Source organism: Chiloscyllium plagiosum, chromosome 1 (assembly GCF_004010195.1).
Source record: "Chiloscyllium plagiosum isolate BGI_BamShark_2017 chromosome 1, ASM401019v2, whole genome shotgun sequence".
Taxonomy (NCBI): domain Eukaryota; kingdom Metazoa; phylum Chordata; class Chondrichthyes; order Orectolobiformes; family Hemiscylliidae; genus Chiloscyllium; species Chiloscyllium plagiosum.
This window is the reverse complement of record NC_057710.1, coordinates 56,712,658-56,732,826: the sequence shown is the minus strand read 5'-3', so window position 1 is coordinate 56,732,826 and position 20,169 is coordinate 56,712,658. Positions and strand designations below refer to the sequence as shown.

Genomic DNA, 20,169 nt, shown 5'->3' with positions numbered 1-20,169 from the left:
AATTGAACTTACTACTTTCACTACTATTTTGTACTTACTGCAATTAATTTAATAAATGAAGCTTGTGACAACATTCTCATACCTAGCGTGTACCACAGCTAGACTGAACTAAGTGTTCAGAACTTGTATAAAGAATTAAAGCTTAGACAGATGAAACCTACCCTGGTAGGGTTGTTGCAATTACTCCGAAGAGGAACACTCTTTGAAAACTAGGATTTCAAGTTTTTGCCCACATATACAGAAAAGCTAATTACTTAATCATAATTAAAAATAATAATAAAACATTAATTAATACTGCATTCAGTAACATATGAAAACATTGTGACTTAGTTCCTGAAACAGAATAATTTCTCCAAGTGATTCCAACAACAATTGGAGCTAATTAAATGACACACTTGTCCCTGTTGCAGCTGGATTTAGGGGTTCTCTCCCATTAAGTAATCTAAACACAACAATTTTAAAACATGAAACTGTACAATAAAAGGATAACTTTAACAATTTGGATAGATCTATTTCTCTCCAATTTTTATGGTTCAATAAGTTCAATAAGTCACTTTCCTTTGTAACCCATGATTTATGAAAATTTGAGCTTTTAAACTATAAAAATATATAATCTTGAAGTTCTTTATCTTACATCTCCCTAAGGGACTTAAGATACAGAAACCTCAACAAAAATAAAAAAAAAGTAACTAAATTATCCTCACCGATTTAATTTGGCTTGCTTGTATCTTGGCTTTTCTGCTAGGTACTTTGCACGGCAATTGTTACACATCAAGTAGTACGGGCTCCCTGTGCCACACTCTCCTCCAAACCAACCATCAACATAGGCTCCATTACTCCGATATCCCAAATGACCTGCACTCTCTCCACAACCAGGGTGATGTCTCTTCATGTGACTGTTGAACTGCATTGTATGAGTATCACAGAGTTCACAAATGACAATCTCTTCTACATCTGAGGTGTCCTGGCACTGAGTGAGTTCACAAAGCATTTAGGTAAAATGCAAGAAAATCTACAAAATTCTTATTTACACATTCAATGTTAATACATAGAAAACAAACTTGCCATTAAATGATGCTTTTTACAATCTCAGAACACCACGAAGTGCTTTATAGCTCATCAGTTACTGCTGTATTATCAAACATATTACATCCAATTTGAATACATCAAGTCCCCAGAAAGAGCAATATGATAGTAACCAAACAAACAGTCTGTTTTATTATGTTGATTGGTAGATAAATAGTTATCATTACCTTGCAGATTAATCCGCTGATCCTCTTAGAAATCTTTTAAGTCCACCAAAGGGGGAATACTGAGCTTCAATTCAGTGTCTCATTTTGAAGAGAGTAAAACTCTCTCAGTACGGCACTGGATTGTCAACACCAATTATTGTACTCATGGGGAGGTGGCAGTATAGTGGTTATATCATTGCAATAGTAAAAGATCATACCTCCCAATCTGCTCCCTAGCAGCTGAAGCTTTACATTCAATTAGTACATGTGGAATTAAAAGTTAATCCTTGAAATCATCATTGATTTGGGGTTAAGAAGAAAATCTGGCTCACTAATTCTTTGTTCTCTAAGGGAAATAAAATTGTCATTCTTACCTGGGCAAGGAATCTCGACTCTCAGCAATGTGTGTTAGTCTTAAGTGTGTTCTGAAATGTCCTAGCAAGCCACTCAAATTTGTATAGAGTCAAAAAGAAATAACACTATGGTTGTACCAACACCACATGAACTGCAGAGGTTCAAGAAAATGAATTAACTGCATAAAAAGAGGTTAACGGGGTATGATCTTATGTTATAGAAACATGGTTACTAGGATATCAAAACTGGGGATGAGTGCTCTGTTTCTCGTTCTTGCATTTTTTCATCTTACAGTAGCTCACTCCAATCTAGTCAAGGACAACTGGAGATGGGTAACAAATGATGGTATAGCCAGTGACATTCACATTTCATGAATGATTAATCAAATTCCTGAAATGGCTCTTGCATTCAAAATGAAAAACATTACCAACTCACCCACAATTATGACAGCATTCAGATAAAATTATCAAAATTATTCAGGATGAATTAAGAATATTAAATTCCAGAGTAATTACAATAAAATTATTCAAAAATACCATTTTAGAGATGTATTCAAAATACATAGATTGTAGGAGTTCTATCTAAAAAAAATACTCAATAAACCAAAAACAAACAGAAGTTTTAGACCATGAATTGTTTACTCTTTAGTGAGAAGTGACTACCATTTTCCCTAGCCCTGAAATCTGTAATCCAAGGTAAAAGTCAGAAATTTGACACTTCTCAATTGTGTCAAATAAGTAATATCAGCAAGCATAAAAGTGAAGGGAAGTAGTCTCTGACCAACCAACATTTGCAGCAGGAACCATGGGGTAGAGATACAAGGGCACTAGAAAATATCACTACTCCACAAGCCCAGGTCAGGGTGTTGAGATTAGTTTTAGAAATAATATCATTTGCTGTAGAAAATTTTGAAAAGGCAGAGAATAATTATGACATTAGATTCCAAATGAAAAGACAGGTTGCAAGGTTACTCATTCAGCAGCCATCTTTGTAATTTGAAGTAATTTTATTGTTTTAACTACTAAATCTTCCATGTTGGGTCTAGATTCTCAAGTGAAAAGACAAGTGGACCAGGAAGGCATTCAGGTTGGGAACATTGTTTTTTAAAGTTTGTTATTCAACACTTGTGGTGGGAACTAGAGAAAGAAGAAAATAATGTTTTTTTTAGGAGTAATGACAAAGAATGAAATTAAGTAGGTTAGATTGTGCTGCAAAAAAAAAGAGTTGAAGTCAATAAACTAGATGCCTAATGGTCATTTCTACAATCCCTCATGGGTCAAAAATGGAACTACATTGTTGTTGATCTTCTTCCTCAAGTATTATTCAGTGAACTATTATGATTTCTCATACATTGCATGGGGGAGAAGTGTAACAATAAAGTAGTAAGCAAAATTAAAGACTTTTTTCCCCCATTTAAAATAACAATTGGTAAATAAAGAATAAAATATTCACATTTGATATGAAACAGAGACATATACTTAATTATTTAATAAAAGGGAGAACAACATTAAGAAAAGGTTTATGATTTTACCATGTTAGGCCAATCCATCATCTCAGAAAACCACATGCCTTGTGCTTCATTTTCAGTACCACATTCAGAAGGAAACATATCTTCAACAGAACCTTCAGACAATGGATCCTCAGAAAAACAGAGCTCCAACTCTCCATCCAGATTGCGGTCAGACATAGCATCAACCTCCTGCCATCCTGCAGTTCCAGGTTCTCTTCTTAAGGTTGACTGAACCAGCTGAGGAGATCTAGATTCTTTAAGGATAAACATTTTAGGCATTTACAAATGAAAACTATGACTTATTACTTCCTTAAATTTAGTCTGCAAATAGATTATTGAGCAATGATACACAACACTTACGAATGTGTTCTATAATTATCAGCCTCTCGCAATTGGAACATTAATAGAAAAATGCAAACTATTTTAGTTAAAAAGATTAATATTTCCAATTCAACTAATATAACTAAATTAACTAATATACATGGTCGTGGTGAAAAGAAATGATGGAATACATAGCAGTTCACTCAGTACCCACAATGTAAAAGACTGTTTCATTAGAACCAATCTAGTTTAGTCATCTGTCATACATTTCCAGTGATTTCTGACTTTGCTTAGGGGGTTGTTTAACTCAGATGGCTACATGATCAGAGAGATGCACAATGACACCAACAGCACTAGTTCATTACCAACACTGATCATTCACAGTGGTCTGTCAAGTAAGCAATTGTGTTTCAAGTAGAGCGAGCGAGCGAGCGAGAGAGAGAGAGAGAGATGCTTGAAATTATCAGAACTCATTTCATTCTAATTGAATTAACATTTTACTTTCATTATAGAGAACAGCGCAAAGTTCAGACAATGGAACAATTCTCCACTGTTTGAACCTTGTGTCAATCTCAACCAATAAAATACAGTGGCTGCATACTACAATGCCACTATGCAAATGTAAAACTAATTGACCTTAAATAAAACCCCACAAAATTAGTCAGCTTTGTGATCTACATAAAACTGCTAGTTTTGTGCCAATTAGTCTTGTTTAGGGTGCAGGTTTGCTCGCTGAGCTGTAGGTTTGATATCCAGACGTTTCATTACCTGGCTAGGTAACATCATCAGTGGCGACCTCCAAGTGAAGCGAAGCTGTTGTCTCCTGCTTTCTATTTATATGTTTGTCCTGGATGGGGTTCCTGGGATTTGTGGTGATGTCATTTCCTGTTCGTTTTTAGAGGGGTTGATAGATGGTATCTAGATCTGTGTGTTTGTTTATGGTGTTGTGGTTGGAGTGCCAGGCCTCTAGGAATTTTCTGGCATGTCTTTACTTAGCCTGTCAACAAACTCGCATTTCTGGACGTCACAGTCAAAAGAAAGGACAACGGAGAACTACAAACCTGTGTATACAGAAAACCGACAAACACTGACCAAATACTTAACTACACCAGCAACCATCCCAACACACACAAACAAAGCTGTATCAGAACATTATTCCAATGAGCCACCACACACTGCAGCACAGACGAACTTCGGAAACCAGAGGAGAACGTATTCAAGAAGAACGGATACTCAAAAAATACAGTCTGCAGATTCCTCAAGAACAAACCACGACAAGCAGACCAAACATAGCCAGAAACCCTAACCACCTTACCATACATCAAATAAGTTTCAGAAATGACAGCCAGACTATTAAGACCCCTCGGAATCCTAGTAGCACATAAACCCACCAACACTCTCAAACAAAAACGTAAAAGACCCAGTACAACCCATGGACAAACCAATGTCATCTACAAAATTCCATGCAAGAACTGCCACAAACACTACGTAGGACAAACAGGAAGAAAGTTAGCCACCAGGATACACGAACACCAGCTAGCCACAAAAAGACACGACCCTCTCTCCCTCGTAGCCCTACACACGGATGAAAAAAAAACATTTCGACTGGGACAACACATCTATCCTGGGACAGGCTAAGCAAAGACATTCCAGAGAATTCCTAGAGGCCTGGCACTCCAACCACAATGCCATAAACAAAAACATAGATCTAGATACCACCTAGATCGCCACTGATGATGCTACTTAGCCAGGAAATGAAACGTCTGGATATCAAACCTACTGCTCAGCGAGCAAACCTACACCCTAAACCTCAACCTGAGCTACAAACCTTCACAAACCTTGCAAAACTTAGTCTTGTATGGATATAAAACAAAGAACTGCAAATGTTGGCGATCTGAAACAAAATCAGAAAATGCTGGCTATACTTGGAGACAGAGCCCACAGAGAAAGAAATATGCAAGGGGTAGGCAGGATTATTGATAATAGGCCACGACCGAAGAGAAGCTGAATGTGATAATGAGAGCAGACAGTAGGAGGGAGTGGGCAGACTGTGTGGAAAACAACCCATGTCATGACAGGACCAGGTTGTGGGGGTGGGTAAAAGGACAATATCAGACTTCAAGGTTATTGAACTCTATGCTGAATCCTGGAGCCTGCAGGGTACCCAAGTGGAAAATGAGATGTAATGTTTTGCATGCACTGTACGGACCTCTTACTTATATACAGACCTATGTGAAATCGGTGTGGGCTGCTCAAAGACATGATTAGATTAGATTAGATTACAGTGTGGAAACAGGCCCTTCGACCCAACAAGTTCACACCGACCCGCCGAAGCGAAACCCACCCATACCCCTACATTTACCCCTTACCTAACACTACGGGCAATTTAGTATGGCCAATTCACCTGACCCTGCACATCTTTTTGGATGGTGGGAGGAAACTGGAGCACCCGGAGGAAACCCACGCAGACATGGGGAGAACGTGCAAACTCCACACAGACAGTCGCCTGAGGCGGGAATTGAACCCGGGTCTCTGGCGCTGTGAGGCAGCAGTGCTAACCACTGTGCCACCGTGCTGCTCACATGAGCTTGGAATCTGCTGCTTCAACTCTCTTGATCCATTGACTGCCTTTGTTGCTGGACTTTGTTTGTTATCTGGTCTTTGACGTACCACAATTTCCTTAAATTAACCTGAGAAAAAAACTGGAATAATCTGCCAACACCATAAAATCTAAATTTCCATAATTGGTTCCATGCCCCTAACATCAGAGTTTCAGGATAAACCAGACTGCTTCACCGATGAAGATTGCCTACCTCGGGCGGCTAAGTCCATCTACTGTCATTTCCAGGCTATGGTATTCCAATCCTTTCCTGATCAAGCTCCCCTCCATGCTCCTCCATAAATCTCAACTCAACCAAAACACTATGGCCCATATCCTATCTTCTCCAACTTGTACTTGAGGAGGGATGTAGTTATATCAGAGGCAGTTCAGAAGAAATTCACAAGATCAATTCCAGAGATAAGGAATTGTTCCTATGATGAACAAATTGAACAGTTTAGGCCCATAATCTCTGGGGTTTAACAGGAGAGGAGATCTATTTGAGGTAAGTAACATGTTAAAGATGATTGACAAGGTAGACATAAAAAAGGATGTTTCCTCATGGGGATTTCAAAACTAGTGGGCATATTTTTTAAGATGAGAAGAGAGAGATTTAAAAAAAAAAGAAAAGAGAGGGGCTTTTTTAAAAAATACAGAATAGCTTGCATGAACTTTCTGAGGAAGAAGTGATAGATGTGGGCACAGTTACAACTTTTAAAAGACATTCTGATAAGTACACAAACAAGAAAGCTAGTGCTTCCAAATAAGCCTGTTAGACCATAGCCTGGTGTGGTGTGATTTTTAACTTTGTACACCCCAGATCAACACCGGCATCTCCAAATCAGGACTAGTTTAGTTTGGGATTACATCTGGCATTGTCTAATTGGACTGAAGAGTCTGCTTCCGTGCTGTATGTCGCAATGACTATGTGGGGCAATCCAAAATGAGAAGCCATAGTTTTAGAATAAAGGGTAGCAGATTTAAAACAAAGCGAGGAGCAATGAAAGGAGAGAGGAGCGAGGCGAGGGGAAGCGAGGCGAGAAGGAGAGAGCGGCGAGAAGGAGAGAGCGGCGAGAAGGAGAGCGCGGCGAGAAGGAGAGCGCGGCGAGAAGGAGAGCGCGGCGAGAAGGAGAGCGCGGCGAGAAGGAGAGCGCGGCGAGAAGGAGAGCGCGGCGAGAAGGAGAGCGCGGCGAGAAGGAGAGCGCGGCGAGAAGGAGAGCGCGGCGAGAAGGAGAGCGCGGCGAGAAGGAGAGCGCGGCGAGAAGGAGAGCGCGGCGAGAAGGAGAGCGCGGCGAGAAGGAGGAGAAAGAGATGAGAAGGAGAAAGAGGTGAGAAGGAGAAAGAGGTGAGAAGGAGAGAGGTGAGAAGGAGAGAAGGAGCACGGGAGCAAGGAGAGGTGAGATGTGAAAAGGAGCAAGGAGCGAGGAGAGAGGAGCAATGGGAGGAGCGATGGGAGGAGCGATGATTGGATTGAATGGCGGAGCAGCTTGAGGGGCTGAATTTCCTCCTTCTCCTCCTAGGTCTTTACATGCATGGGCTATCACTTTCCATGTACCTAAAATTTAAAATTAGGAATTTCATAGGAGCAAGGATAGTCCACATGACTCAACAAGCCTGTTCTGTCATACAAAAGGATTAAGCTGAGTATTAACCTCAAATCCACTTTCCTATTCAGGGCCATAATGGTCTCTTAAGAGTTCAAAATCATTTCTATCTCAGAATGTACAACCGAGTATCGCCAACCCTCTGGGTTTTTGTTTTCTTCATTCATGGAATGAGGGTGTAACTAGCTAGGCTAGCATTTATTGCCCATTCTTAATCAGGAGACAGTGAGCACTGCAGATGCTGGAGAAATCAGAGTTGATAAAGTGTGGTGCTGGAAAAGACACAGCAGCTCCTTGGATGCTACCTGATCTGCTGTGCTTTTTCCAGTGCCACGCTTTATCAACTCTGCCCATTCCTAATTGCCCAGGGGGAATTAAGAGTCAAACCACATTGCTGTGGGTCTGGAGTCAGAAAATGGGTCAAATCAGTAAAGGATGGCTGATTTTCCTCCTTAAAGAAGTAGATGGGTTTTTAGTTAAATCATGAGGGGGATTCAATCAAACCCATGTTCCCAGAACATTAGCCTGGTTTCTGGATTACTAGTTCTGTGACATTACCATTGCACCACCATCTTTCCCAGGAGAGAACCTTCAGAATGAAGAACTCCCTGCCTATCTGTCTTCCATGATCCTGACATTACCGTAGATACTTGGGTAAAAGTCAAATTTTTTTAGACTATTTTTAAAGGTTCAGTTGAAAGGGTCAACTATTACACAGACACTGTTTTGAGGGGCTGAAATTCATGCTGCAGTTTGAAATATTGTATTATCAGCAGAATGTGATTTGATCGCTTAACTAATCCCAGGTAAAGAAGAAAAACACAATGAATTACAATAAAGGTAATTACTGGTAAAAGCACAAGAAACAAGAATGTATTACTGGGAGTAAATTTTATTTATACATACCGATACAAAAATTTAACAAGTCAAAGAGTCATTGTAATCCTGCAAAATTGCACAGTTCAACATCATCATGGCCTGGTATAATGGCACATTTAAAATGAAACATCTATTATATTCTGAATGTGTAAGTGTCTTGAAGGTTCCTGCCAAATTCTTCCATTTCCCTCCCATTTACTCTCTTATGTAACGAACCTCAGCTACATTAACACATTTGTCAAAGAATCAAAAGATATATGCAGCTAATATATCTCAATTTTATCCAGACGTAATTTCACAATTAAAGTGACTATCATTTTAACGATATTAACTTTTGGATGTATAATGAACAAAGTGTGATAGGTACCAATAGACTTAGTCTGAATGAATGTGCTGTAGTAAACCAAGTGGGCTAAGTAGAGTTATGAATGAATGAACACAAGAAAGAATAGAGACGTAATATAGTAAACAAAGAGCGATGAGTAGAGTTACCGGTATTTTTAAGTGGGTTAATGAGAACATGCAATTTCCTCTGTGATATATAGAAAATACAAGATTTTTTGGCCAAAAATAACGCCTTTTTGACTTTGACATGAGATCCGACTTTTACACGGGTATATGCTACTTTCTCCCCACCCCCACCCTCCTCTAGCTTATCTCTCCACGCTTCAGGCTCTCTGCCTTTATTCCTGATGAAGGGCTTTTGCCCGAAATGTCGATTTCGCTGTTCCTTGGATGCTGCCTGAACTGCTGTGCTCTTCCAGCACCACTAATCCAGAATATATATGGTATGTGCCTAGTTCTACAATTAAGGGAACAGTGTTTCAACATCTTTCTTGACAACCTTGCTCATAACATGCAAACAAGCTGGATATTTAATAAGATCATGGCTGATCTGATTATTACAAACTCCAGTGAAACATGTCGAACCTTTCCTCATAAGTTAACTAGCCTATTCTAGGCATTAGTCTGGTAAACATTTTCTAAACTGCTTCCAATTTATTTACATCATTCCTTACATAAGGAGACCAATGCTGTACACTACTCCAGATGTGGTCTCACCAGTGTCCTGTATAACTGAAGCATAACTTTCTTAATTTTGTATTCAATTCCCTTGTAATAAGTGATGACATTTTGTTAGCTTTCCTAATTGCTTCCTATATGTACAAACTAGCCTCCTCCAACTCATGCAGTAGGATACCCGGCTCCATCTGCATCTTTCAGCTCTGCAATCTCTCACCATTTGGATAATGTGCTTTTTGTTTGTTTAGATTAGATTAGATTAGATTACTTACAGTGTGGAAACAGGCCCTTCGGCCCAACAAGTCCACACCGACCCACCGAAGCGCAACCCACCCATTCCCCTACATTTACCCCTTTACCTAACACTACGGGCAATTTAGCATGGCCAATTCACCTGATCTGCACATCTTTGGACTGTGGGAGGAACCTGGAGCACCCGGAGGAAACCTACGCAGACACGGGGAGAATGTGCAAACTCCACACAGACAGCGTATTTGTCCCATTTTAGCACACTCACTTTAACGTATCTATTTGTAGCACTCTTACAATTTTTAGCCTCTTCACAACTTGCTTCCCTATCTATTTTTGCATCTTCAGCAAATCTGGCAACAAATCCTCTGTCCTTTCATCCAAGTCATTGATAAAAATTGTGAACAATTGAGATCCCAGCACTGATCCCTGTGACACATACTCATTATCAATGTCAAGAAGTGTGGCGTTGGAAAAGCACAGCTGGTCAGGCAGCATCCGAGGAGCAGGAGAGTTGATGTTTCGAGCATAAGCCCTTCATCAGGAATGCTCGATATGTTGACTCTCCTGCTCCTCGGATGCTGCCTGACCGACTGTGTTTTTCCAGCATCAGAGTTTTTGACTCCGACTCTCCAGCATCTGCAGACCTCACTTTCTGTACACTTACTCATTATTCATGCCAACCTGAAAAGACTCATTTAAGCAAATTCTTGTTTCCTGTTATCAAGCCAATTTTCTATCCATGCCAATATGTATTCTCTCCAGTGAGCTTTTCTTTTCAACTTTAACCTTTGTGTGGCGTTCTTTCAAATGTCCTCTGGAAAATTTAAGAACAATACATCTCCTGGTTCACTTTATCCATAGCATGTTACTTCCTCAAAAGAAGTTCAATAATGGTTAAGCATGATTTCCTTTCGCAAAACCACGTTGACCCTGCATGATCACCCTGAACCTGCTATTACTAATAAGGTTATAGCTGGGTACATAGATATGCCTCAAGAAGAATTAGACCAGATGGACCTGCTGATATCAACCTAGACATCAGAAACACAGGCTAATGCAGGCCCGAAGACCCAACAAGATCCTCCATGCTATCATCTGGCAACCAATGCCAAAATTGGGAGAGCTGGTTCATAGGCTAGCCAAGCAATACTTTGACATTGTCTATAAGGTATGATTCTGTCAACATTATGATGTCGCAGATACCAAGACCACCAGCCTTGGGTATGTACCGCCCATCAGCAGACTCTGCTGCATTGACTCCTGAATCAATAATGTTTCATACTATAATGTCAAGCATTTACAAGGAAGCATGCTGCTGATTATCATTTACCACACTGCTTCAGTTATTAAGTTAATACTCTTCTGTGTTAAACAGCACAGAGGAAGTACTAAAGGAGAAAACAGCATTCTCCCAGTGTGGAATTTAATGTCTATCAACAGTGGTTCATCAGCACCATGACTGACTGAGCTGGTCGAGTCCTAAAGAACATAGCTGCGAAACCGAGTCTGCAATAGATAGTGAAAGAACCTGTAAAGAGGGAAAAATATATTGACCTCATCCTCACCGATCTGCCTGTGTAGATGCTTTTCCCACAACAGTATTGGTAGGAGTTGCCACTACACAATCCTTGTGGAGATGAAGTCCTGCCTCAACATTGTGGATACCCTTCAGTGCGGTACCATTAGAGTCAGAGATGTACACCGCAGAAACAGACCCTTTGCTCTAACTCGTCCATGCCGACCAGATATCCTAACTTAATCTAGTCCCATTTGCCAACACTTGGCCCATATCTGTCTAAGCCCTTTCAATTCATGAAAGGAAAATTAAAGATATTAATGGGGGATGTGTGAAATTATTTCACGTTGACAGAAAGAATCAAATAAACATTATTTATCTAAATGGAAAAACACTTCAGAATTGCGAGGTACAGAGGGCTTTACATGAATGTGTGTATTTGTAACAAAAGGTTAGTATGCAGATTCAGCACGTAATCAAGGTGGATAATGGGTTGAAATCCTTTATTAGGAAAGGAGTTAATATTAAAGCAAGGGCACACTGCTTCAGTTATACAGGGCAATGGTGAGACGGCATCTCGAACACTATATGCAATTTTGGTCTCCTCTTTAAAGGAAGCAATTTCAGACCATTAGAAGCAGTTCAGAGGAGGTTTGCTGGATTTTATGTAGATGGTGGATTGTCTTTTGAGGAAAGGTTGACACAGTGGGCTTGATTCCACTGGAGTTTAGAAGAATATGGGGTGACTTGATTGAAGTGTTTAAGATCCTGAATGGTATTGACAAGGTAGATTTGAAAGGGATGTTTCTGCTTGTGGACCATTGTTTTAAAATTAGGTGTTGCCTTTTCAGGACAGCGGAGGAGATTTTTCTCTCTCTCGCAGAGCATTGTATGACTTTGGAGGTTGGGGCTTTGGTTTTTTTAAAAATTTACATCAAAGACTTAGATAACTGTGAAGGCATGATACATAAGTTTGCAGACAAGATAGGTAGGAAAGTACTGCAGACGGATATAGATAGGTTGAGTGAATAGGTCAAAGTCTGACAGTTGAAATATAATGTGGGAAAATGTGAAGTCAAGAAATTTTTGAGAAACTCTACCTCAGGTGGTGGTGGGGGTGAATTCATTGAACACTGTTAAGGATTGCTGGATTGATGCATAAGAATGTAGAATTTGAAACAAAACAGATCAGCCATGATCTTATTGAATGGAGGAGCAGGCTTGAGGGGTTAAAGGATCTACTTCTGCTCCTGATTCGTATATTTGTATCTTGTTGCACAACACCAAGTCTGGTTGGTTCCAGAACATGCTAGGCTAAGAAATTACCTGAAAAACAAATTTACAAACTCCTCATCTAGGCTTTGTATACCTGACTTTTCTTTACAACTTTGTAAATTTCTTTTAATTGAATACAGCTCTTAACTTCCTTAGTTAGCCATAGATTTCTGATTTTATGTTTAGATCCTTGTTTGGTATTTCTACTTTCCTTTATAATAGTACACTACACCACTCTTTACTCTTCTTTACTGTTTACTTTGATAATGTGCATCCCCACCACTGGCAGCAAAATATCTGCTTTCTAGGTCAACCTGATAATAAAAACAGTAGAATTAGGAGTGGTATTGTCATATAACTGTATCTTACCAGCTCCTCTGAATACAGATCGCTGTCCTTGACTCGCTCTACGCCTTCGAGCAGGTGGAGGCCTATTTCTTGTCAAATGCACATCTATAAAATTTCCTCTTTCTATCTGATCCAAACCATCAGTTGTTCTGCTCAATTAGGGAGGAAGATGGGGAGAAACAAAAGATTAAGGTAAAATGTCAATCGGAAGCTCTAGTTATTATTAACACAACTGTGTTTTGTTACATATAAAACATTATTCTAATACACCACCAGTACAGTATCCACCACTCTACAATTAGGAGTATTGACTGAGTAAATGTGAGAAAAGGCAAAAAAAAAACAACCTATTGGAGAAACTCAGCAGGTCAGGTAACATCAGAGAAACAAAGTTAATGCTTCGACTTCAGTGTTACTTCAGAAATGAGAAAAAGGACAACTGGACCAAAAAGTAATTGTACTTTAAAAAAAAACTTTATTGCCTTGGTTACCTTCCTTTGCAGGTTATTCCATATTCACTATGTAAGGGTTTTTGTGCTATATGCTCTCAAAGCCTTGGTTAAAGTCACTTGCTTTCTAACATTTAATACTTAAATTATGCTCTCCAATCCTCTTTGAATCTAGCTTGTAAAACTAAATGTCCTTATATTATCCTCATAACTCATTCCTTTTATACTTGCTTTTTTTTAAGTGTCTAATAGAGGCATAAATTTTACTTGGCATCATGACTAACACCGTATTCAATATACTATCCAAAGCAATATAACACTTTCATACACAATATATATTTGTAGATATGCCTCATTGACTTAACTATATATCTGAGCAATCAGTTTTAAAAAGGAATAGTTAGGTTATTATGTCAACATGGTTAAATGTCTACTGCTACTTCTAAAACTTAAGTGACCCTTAATCTCATATGTTGTAGAGTTGCATCCCACACCTATGCTACAGTTTACATTTGTCATTAACCTGCCTTGTGTCTGTTCAATTTTACAACCCAATTTATAGTTTATTAATCAAAACCTTTATAACTCCGAACACCTAACAGATGTTCCATCAACCCTTTTTAGTTGTACTCAACTGCAATTTTGTTTCAACTCAAACTAAATCCTTTTACCACCTTGCTAATTCCAAGCAAAAAACAAAGCTAGTTCTAGAAAAATATCCAGTGAAGAATTCTCAAGCCAAAATGATCTGACATTAGTGATAGATTTATGAAGAAACACTGAAACACTTATCTTCTTCGGACTTGTTGCTTACCCTTCAATTGCATCTTCCCTGTCAACAGCTTCTGGAGACACGAGTGTTGTTGCTCGGTTGTGTACTATAACCTCGGATTCCACAGGTACCTCCAAATCATTCTCAATGGTTGCTGAGGAGTAAACAATGACTTCCTGTTCCTCTGGTAGTGGATGTTCCAGCATCCAGCTGGCTAGTTGTTCAATTGATTGTGGATCGGCATCCCCAGAAACACCTACATATACAGAATTAACAAAATTTATTTTTTATCTATGCCTACAGATCAGAAAGGTACTTGATAAAGACAAACATTAAATCTGACAAATTATAAATATGTAAGTCATCACTCTGTAACTGAAGTATTTCCATTATTGTATTACCTGGAATCTGATACTCACAAGACATATTGGATAAACTATTCTACCACCTTAAATGAAATTAAGATGGAGGGTTAGGCCAATGTTGGAATATCACGTGCAATTCTGGTCTCCTTCCTATTGGAAAGATGTTGTGAAACTTGAAAGGGTTCAGAAAAGATTTACAAGGATGTTGCCAGGGTTGGAGGATCTGAGCTATAGGGAGAGGCTGAACAGGCTGGGGCTGTTTTCCTTGGAGTGTCGGAGGCTGAGGAGAGACCTCATAGAGGTTTACAAAATTATGAGAGGCATGGATAGGGTAAATAGGCAAAGTCTTTTCCCTGGTCGGGGAGTCCAGAACTAGAGGGCATAGGTTTAGGGTGAGAGAGGAAAGATATAAAAGAAACCTAAGGGGCAACTTTTACACAGAGTGTGGTGCGTGTATGGAATGAGCTGCCAGAGGAAATGGGGGAGGCTGGTACAATTGCGACATTTAAGAGGCATTTTGATAGGTATATGAATAGGAAGAGTTTGGAGGGATATGGGCCAGGTGCTGGCAGGTGGGACTGGATTGGGTTGGGATATCTGGTTGGCATGGACGGGTTGGAACAAAGGGTCTGTTTCCATGCTGTACATCTCTGTGACTCTTTGATTAAGAATGTAGCAGGATAATTATATTTTGTTTGCACAGGCCCTCCCCTCCTCTGCTGTCTCTGGATGTTAACTATATTCTAGTAGCATTGACTACTACTCTCCCTCTGTCTTCTAACAAAATAGTTTGGTATGTTGCATCTTCAGTTTCCTACCTGATACTTAATCACATTATGCCCTCGTCTATTTTTAGCTGAATTGAACAGAGGTCCTGAACTGTGTGGCCAGAAAAATTTATCACCAGTAAAACTCTCATTTCCTAGTGTGTAATAATTATTTAGGATATATGGATGGTAATCTAAGCTCTCTGATTCTAAAATATAGAGGCACCACAGTGGTTAGCACTGCTGCCTCATAGCACCAGGGACCTGGGTTCGATTCCAGCCTCGGGAGACCATCTGAGTGGAGTTTGCACATTCTCCCTCAGATTGTAGGGGTTTCCTCTGGGTGCTCTGGTTTCCTCCCATAGTCCAAAGGTGTGTGGATTAGGTGGATTGGCCACGGTAAATTGCCCATAGTGTGCAGGCTAGGTGGATCGGCCAAGGGAAATGTCAGGTTACAGGGTAGGGAGGTGGTTATGGTTGGGAATCTCTTTAGAGGGCCAAATGGCCTGCTTCCAAACTGTAGGGAATCTATGATTCACTGGTCACCAGCTGCCATCCTGAAAAAGACTCAGTTATCCCCATACTCTGTTTTTTGCCAGTCATCCAAACCTCCATGTATGCCCTCCATTTGCCCACAAGCTACCATTCTTCTTTCAGCCACCTAGTGCACATTATCTGGAATTTCATTTTAGGTTTCTCCAACACTTCCCTTTGCATAATTAACCTCTGAGCAAAATTTTGGGCACCAATCCTAAAACCTTAGTCTTCATTTCTCCTTGGCACAATTTGGTGAACTGAAACATTTAAATAGAAGTTGCTCTGCACTAAATAAATCCTTGATTAACAGAATGAATTTTAGAAAATTTTGACAGTGTCTCTGCATCATTAGATCCTTCATTTGAATCTGATATCTAATACCATTTTTCAATTTAAAATTGAGAAAGTCTTGAAATAAACTGAATTCAGCACTTCTGGGCAAAGTATAGTCATATTGGAAATATTCAGAATGAATAGAGTTCTAATCAATGCTTCATATAATAAAATTATGTGCCTACCTTTTATTCAAAAATGCATTGCAATTGCAAGATCAGTATTGCCCTTAAGTGTCTATTTTGCCATGAACACACGTATCAGAAAAAATTAACTAAACCAGGATCTCAAACTGTTTTACTGTACCTGCAGCATCAACTGCTTTGCAAATGTGTCTCAAAGAAAACCCCATTTCTAGCAAAGGAACAGCAACAGGCGGTGGATTCTCAGGAGGATCATGTCTACAATCTATTGAGCATAAAGGAGAAATTATGGTATTATTTTTCAACATGTTTACAATCCTTTGCTGAAGATATCAAAAGTCTTCTTAAAAATAAAATTACAGAACTTCCTTTCACAAAGATAACTTTGTCAAAAAATCTTTGCATTTTAGTTTCAAAATATATTTGAAAAGACAGAGAGCCACCTAAAGTGTAAAGAGCACAGTTGTACATAGTAAGGAGAACATGGCCTGGGTGCTTGCAAAATTCAATCATGGCGTGAGGCTAAACATGGTGGGAAAAGGAAAAAAACCTCCAGATAATCATTACATGCTGTTTATTTTGTGCTTTATACCAATACTATCTGCACACCAAGACTATCCCCAAGGCTGCTTGCTCCTCATCTCTATGAAAGACTCAAGTCTATTTACTATAACACTGTCCATATGTTATCAGATATATCTGCTGTGTAGTGTCTGTGACCTTGCTCGTCATATGCTCATTTTTGCAAATTTTAAAACATCAAATGAGAAATTATACAGTGTATACTGTGTTTAATCTAACTTCAGTTGCTGGCAAATTGCGAAGTCTATAATTCAGGAATAAGTGTCTGAACACTTTGAAAATTTTCAGCTGACCAGAGAGAGCAGAGTGGATTTGTAAAGAGTAGGTTATAATATTTTAAAGAGGTGACGAGTGGACTAACAAATGTCTATGAATCAAAAAAAACAATGAACAGTGAATGCTGAAAATAGAAACAAAACCAGAAATTGCGAGTAAAACTCCACATCTGTGGAGAAAAGGCAGAGTTAACATTTCAGTCCAGTGACCCTTCTTAATTAACTCGGCTTTCTCTCCATAGATGCTGAATTTTTCCAGCAATTTCTGGGAACGTCTATATTTTGATGTGGACGTCCAGAAGTTACTCTGAAAAGACTATCACCTAAAGGTGAAGATCGAAGAACTGAAAGTAAATTATGACTGCAAAGAAATAGTCTGAGGAGGAGACAAACTGTATGGATAACAGGACCTTTAAACAAAGTGCTGGAAATAGACAGCAGAATGGCAACAGTGCGGGAAAAACAGTTAGCATTCTGAGTTGAATATTACATTTCAGACTATTCCTTGGTTCCGAACATTAAATAAATCAGATTTTCCCATTTTCCCAATGTAAAAGCAGTTGTTAGGACTTTTCCTATCAGTAAAAGGATATATCCTGTAGGTTTAAATACTGCACACTGCTGAACAATTGTGGTTGCAAACACAATAACCTTTAAAATAAATTAAAAAAAAATAAAAAATGCTCTAATTATCTCCTAATTACTATTTCTTCAGCTCAATCCATACTGAGTACGACAATTCTCTCTTCCCACTGTCATGCCCTCTGAATTTTGTGATATCTGACCTTTTCAAGGCAACTTGAATCCAAAATTGGTTTAATGATAGGACAGAGGGTGGTGGTTTTAAGCAGTTTAAGAGACTGGCGCCTGGTGTGCAGTGGCATACCACAGGGATCAATGTTAATCACTTAATGTTTGAGATATTCACAAATGATTGAAGTTTGCAGATGACACAAAGATTTGGCCAGGATGCTACAGGAGGATTTAAAAGGATTGGTCAGGTGGGCAGGTCAGTGGAGATGGAATTTAACCCTGATAAATGTGAGGCAATGCATTTTGGAAAAGGAAACAACAGAACGGAGTACTCAATGAATGGCCAGACTCTCAGAAGTTCAGAGCAACAGAGGGATTTGGGGGTGCTTGTGTACAGATCCCTGAAAAGTGGCAGGACAGCATAATAGAGTAGTCAAAAAGGCATATCAGATACTTATCAATTGTGGCATAAATTATAAGAGCAAGGAAGTCATGTGGGAAATGTACAGAACTTTGGTTCAGCCATATCTGGAGTACAACGTGCAATTCTGGTCACCATACTATAGGATGGGTGCGACTGCACTGGAGTGGGTGCAATGAGATTCTCCTGGGGGAGGGGGGACCATTTCAGCTAAGAAGAGAGCCTGTGTTAGCTAAGGTTGTTTGCTTTGGAGCAGAGAAGGTTAATGGGGGAGCCCGACAGAGTTGCATAAGACTATGTAGGGGATGCTTGGAGCAAATAGGAAGCAGCTTTCCCCCTTCATTTAAGGGTTAATAACAAGGGAACAAAATTTTAAAGGAAAGGGAAATGGTTTACAAGTATTTCAGGAAAACTTTTATCATCCAGATGGAGGTGTGGGGCCTGGAATGCACTGCTAATGGGGTAGTTTGAGGTGTGAAAATTCACAACTTGCAAGAAGTACTTGGATATGCACTTGAAATGTCATAACATTCAAGGCGATGAGCACAGTACAGGGAAGTGAAACTAGTGTAGGTAGTAAGACATTTTTGGCAATACAGGCTTGATGGGTTGAATAGCCACTTCTGCACTGCATGATTCTATGAACCCTCACCCCATCTCAGCTGAGATTAACGGCTGAATCTTACACTGTATTGCTTCTGAGAGTTGCAAGGAGTTTTTTGAATAGTTTCCTGCTGTGTAGCCCAGCAACATTTCCCACCCTTATGTTACCAAATTCACCTTATTAACTATCTACTCCACTTATATGGCATCTTTTGCATCTGATTCTAGCCCCACGTTATGATGCGCCATCCCTGGAACAAGGTACCGCTCAGCAGATAGTCACCTAAAAACTGGCATCCTCATTCCCATACCATCTTTAAAAGCGCATCGTGCAGCCGACAAGCACGGTCAGTCTTGGGCTGATGTACATGATTCATGACATTTGCATAAGACATGGCAGATAAGAGGAAGTTAGTTTTCTGCTTTGTGGGCATGGTCCTCGAGATCCTGCTCGTCTGGATGGTGTTGACCCAGGGTGTCCCTTGTCCCCAGCACCAGCAGCCTGATACCAGACCAGATCATGCCAGCCTGGTCAGAGTTGGCTACCCCGATTATTGCTGTTTCAACTGCCTGAAGGAATGCACAGCAACATAGCAGGAAGATCACTGGATTTTGACCACTCTGCCAGTAATCTTGTCTCTAATATCTCCCAGTCAGGCCATCTATGCTGCTGTACCCACCTCCCTCCAAGGCTCATACTCTACTACTTTCACTATCACCTGTAACACCTACACTCCCATGCTCTTGTTAAACTTGAAACCCCCCGACAGCACTAACTGTTCATGTCCTCTGCACTGCCTTCTCGCTCACTCAGGACACCTCCCCACCTGCACCACCATTAACAGCTGCGTCATGCACTTTAATCTCCTATAATGGATGCCCCTATCTCATTCGAGAAGGATAGCAGGTCATAAGAGGGAAGGAAACAATCAAGTGCATCATAAAGTATCAGAGGCAGTCATTTTTTGCTACCAGGCGGTGTCCTTGACTTATATGCTGGCAATGTTTGAGTGAAGACTACCTCCCTCAGCTTGACTGATGCCTGCTGACAACTATGACAATCTTCCTAGGTTTGTGTCTGCATTAAATGACAAAGCAACACAGAAGTAATGTGAGTATGGATTCTCTCTCAAAGGGTAAAGCTCAAAAAGGCAGTGATGCTGGAAGCATTCAGCGAGGCCTGAAGTGATTGAGTATGATGACAGCAAATGAACATACCAGAGATGAGCCTGGTCCAGTCCCCGAGGGGCGAGGGG

At 39.9% G+C, this 20,169-nt stretch overlaps 1 protein-coding gene across 3 annotated transcripts in view; it reads right to left on the bottom strand.

Moving 5' to 3' along the window:
• Nucleotides 1-20,169, bottom strand: part of LOC122548398 (probable E3 ubiquitin-protein ligase HERC1) — a 349,687-nt gene that overhangs the window by 104,637 nt on the left and 224,881 nt on the right. For 2 of the 3 annotated variants that reach the window (XM_043686981.1, XM_043686991.1), the window contains exons 41-45: nt 16,443-16,544; nt 14,177-14,390; nt 12,935-13,062; nt 3,118-3,350; nt 705-970 (exon numbers count right to left, since the gene is read on the bottom strand). In XM_043686981.1, the coding sequence (XP_043542916.1) occupies nt 705-970; nt 3,118-3,350; nt 12,935-13,062; nt 14,177-14,390; nt 16,443-16,544 (943 nt within the window). The remainder of the gene's footprint in view (nt 1-704; nt 971-3,117; nt 3,351-12,934; nt 13,063-14,176; nt 14,391-16,442; nt 16,545-20,169) is intronic. The other variant, XM_043687001.1, reaches the window with a different exon arrangement.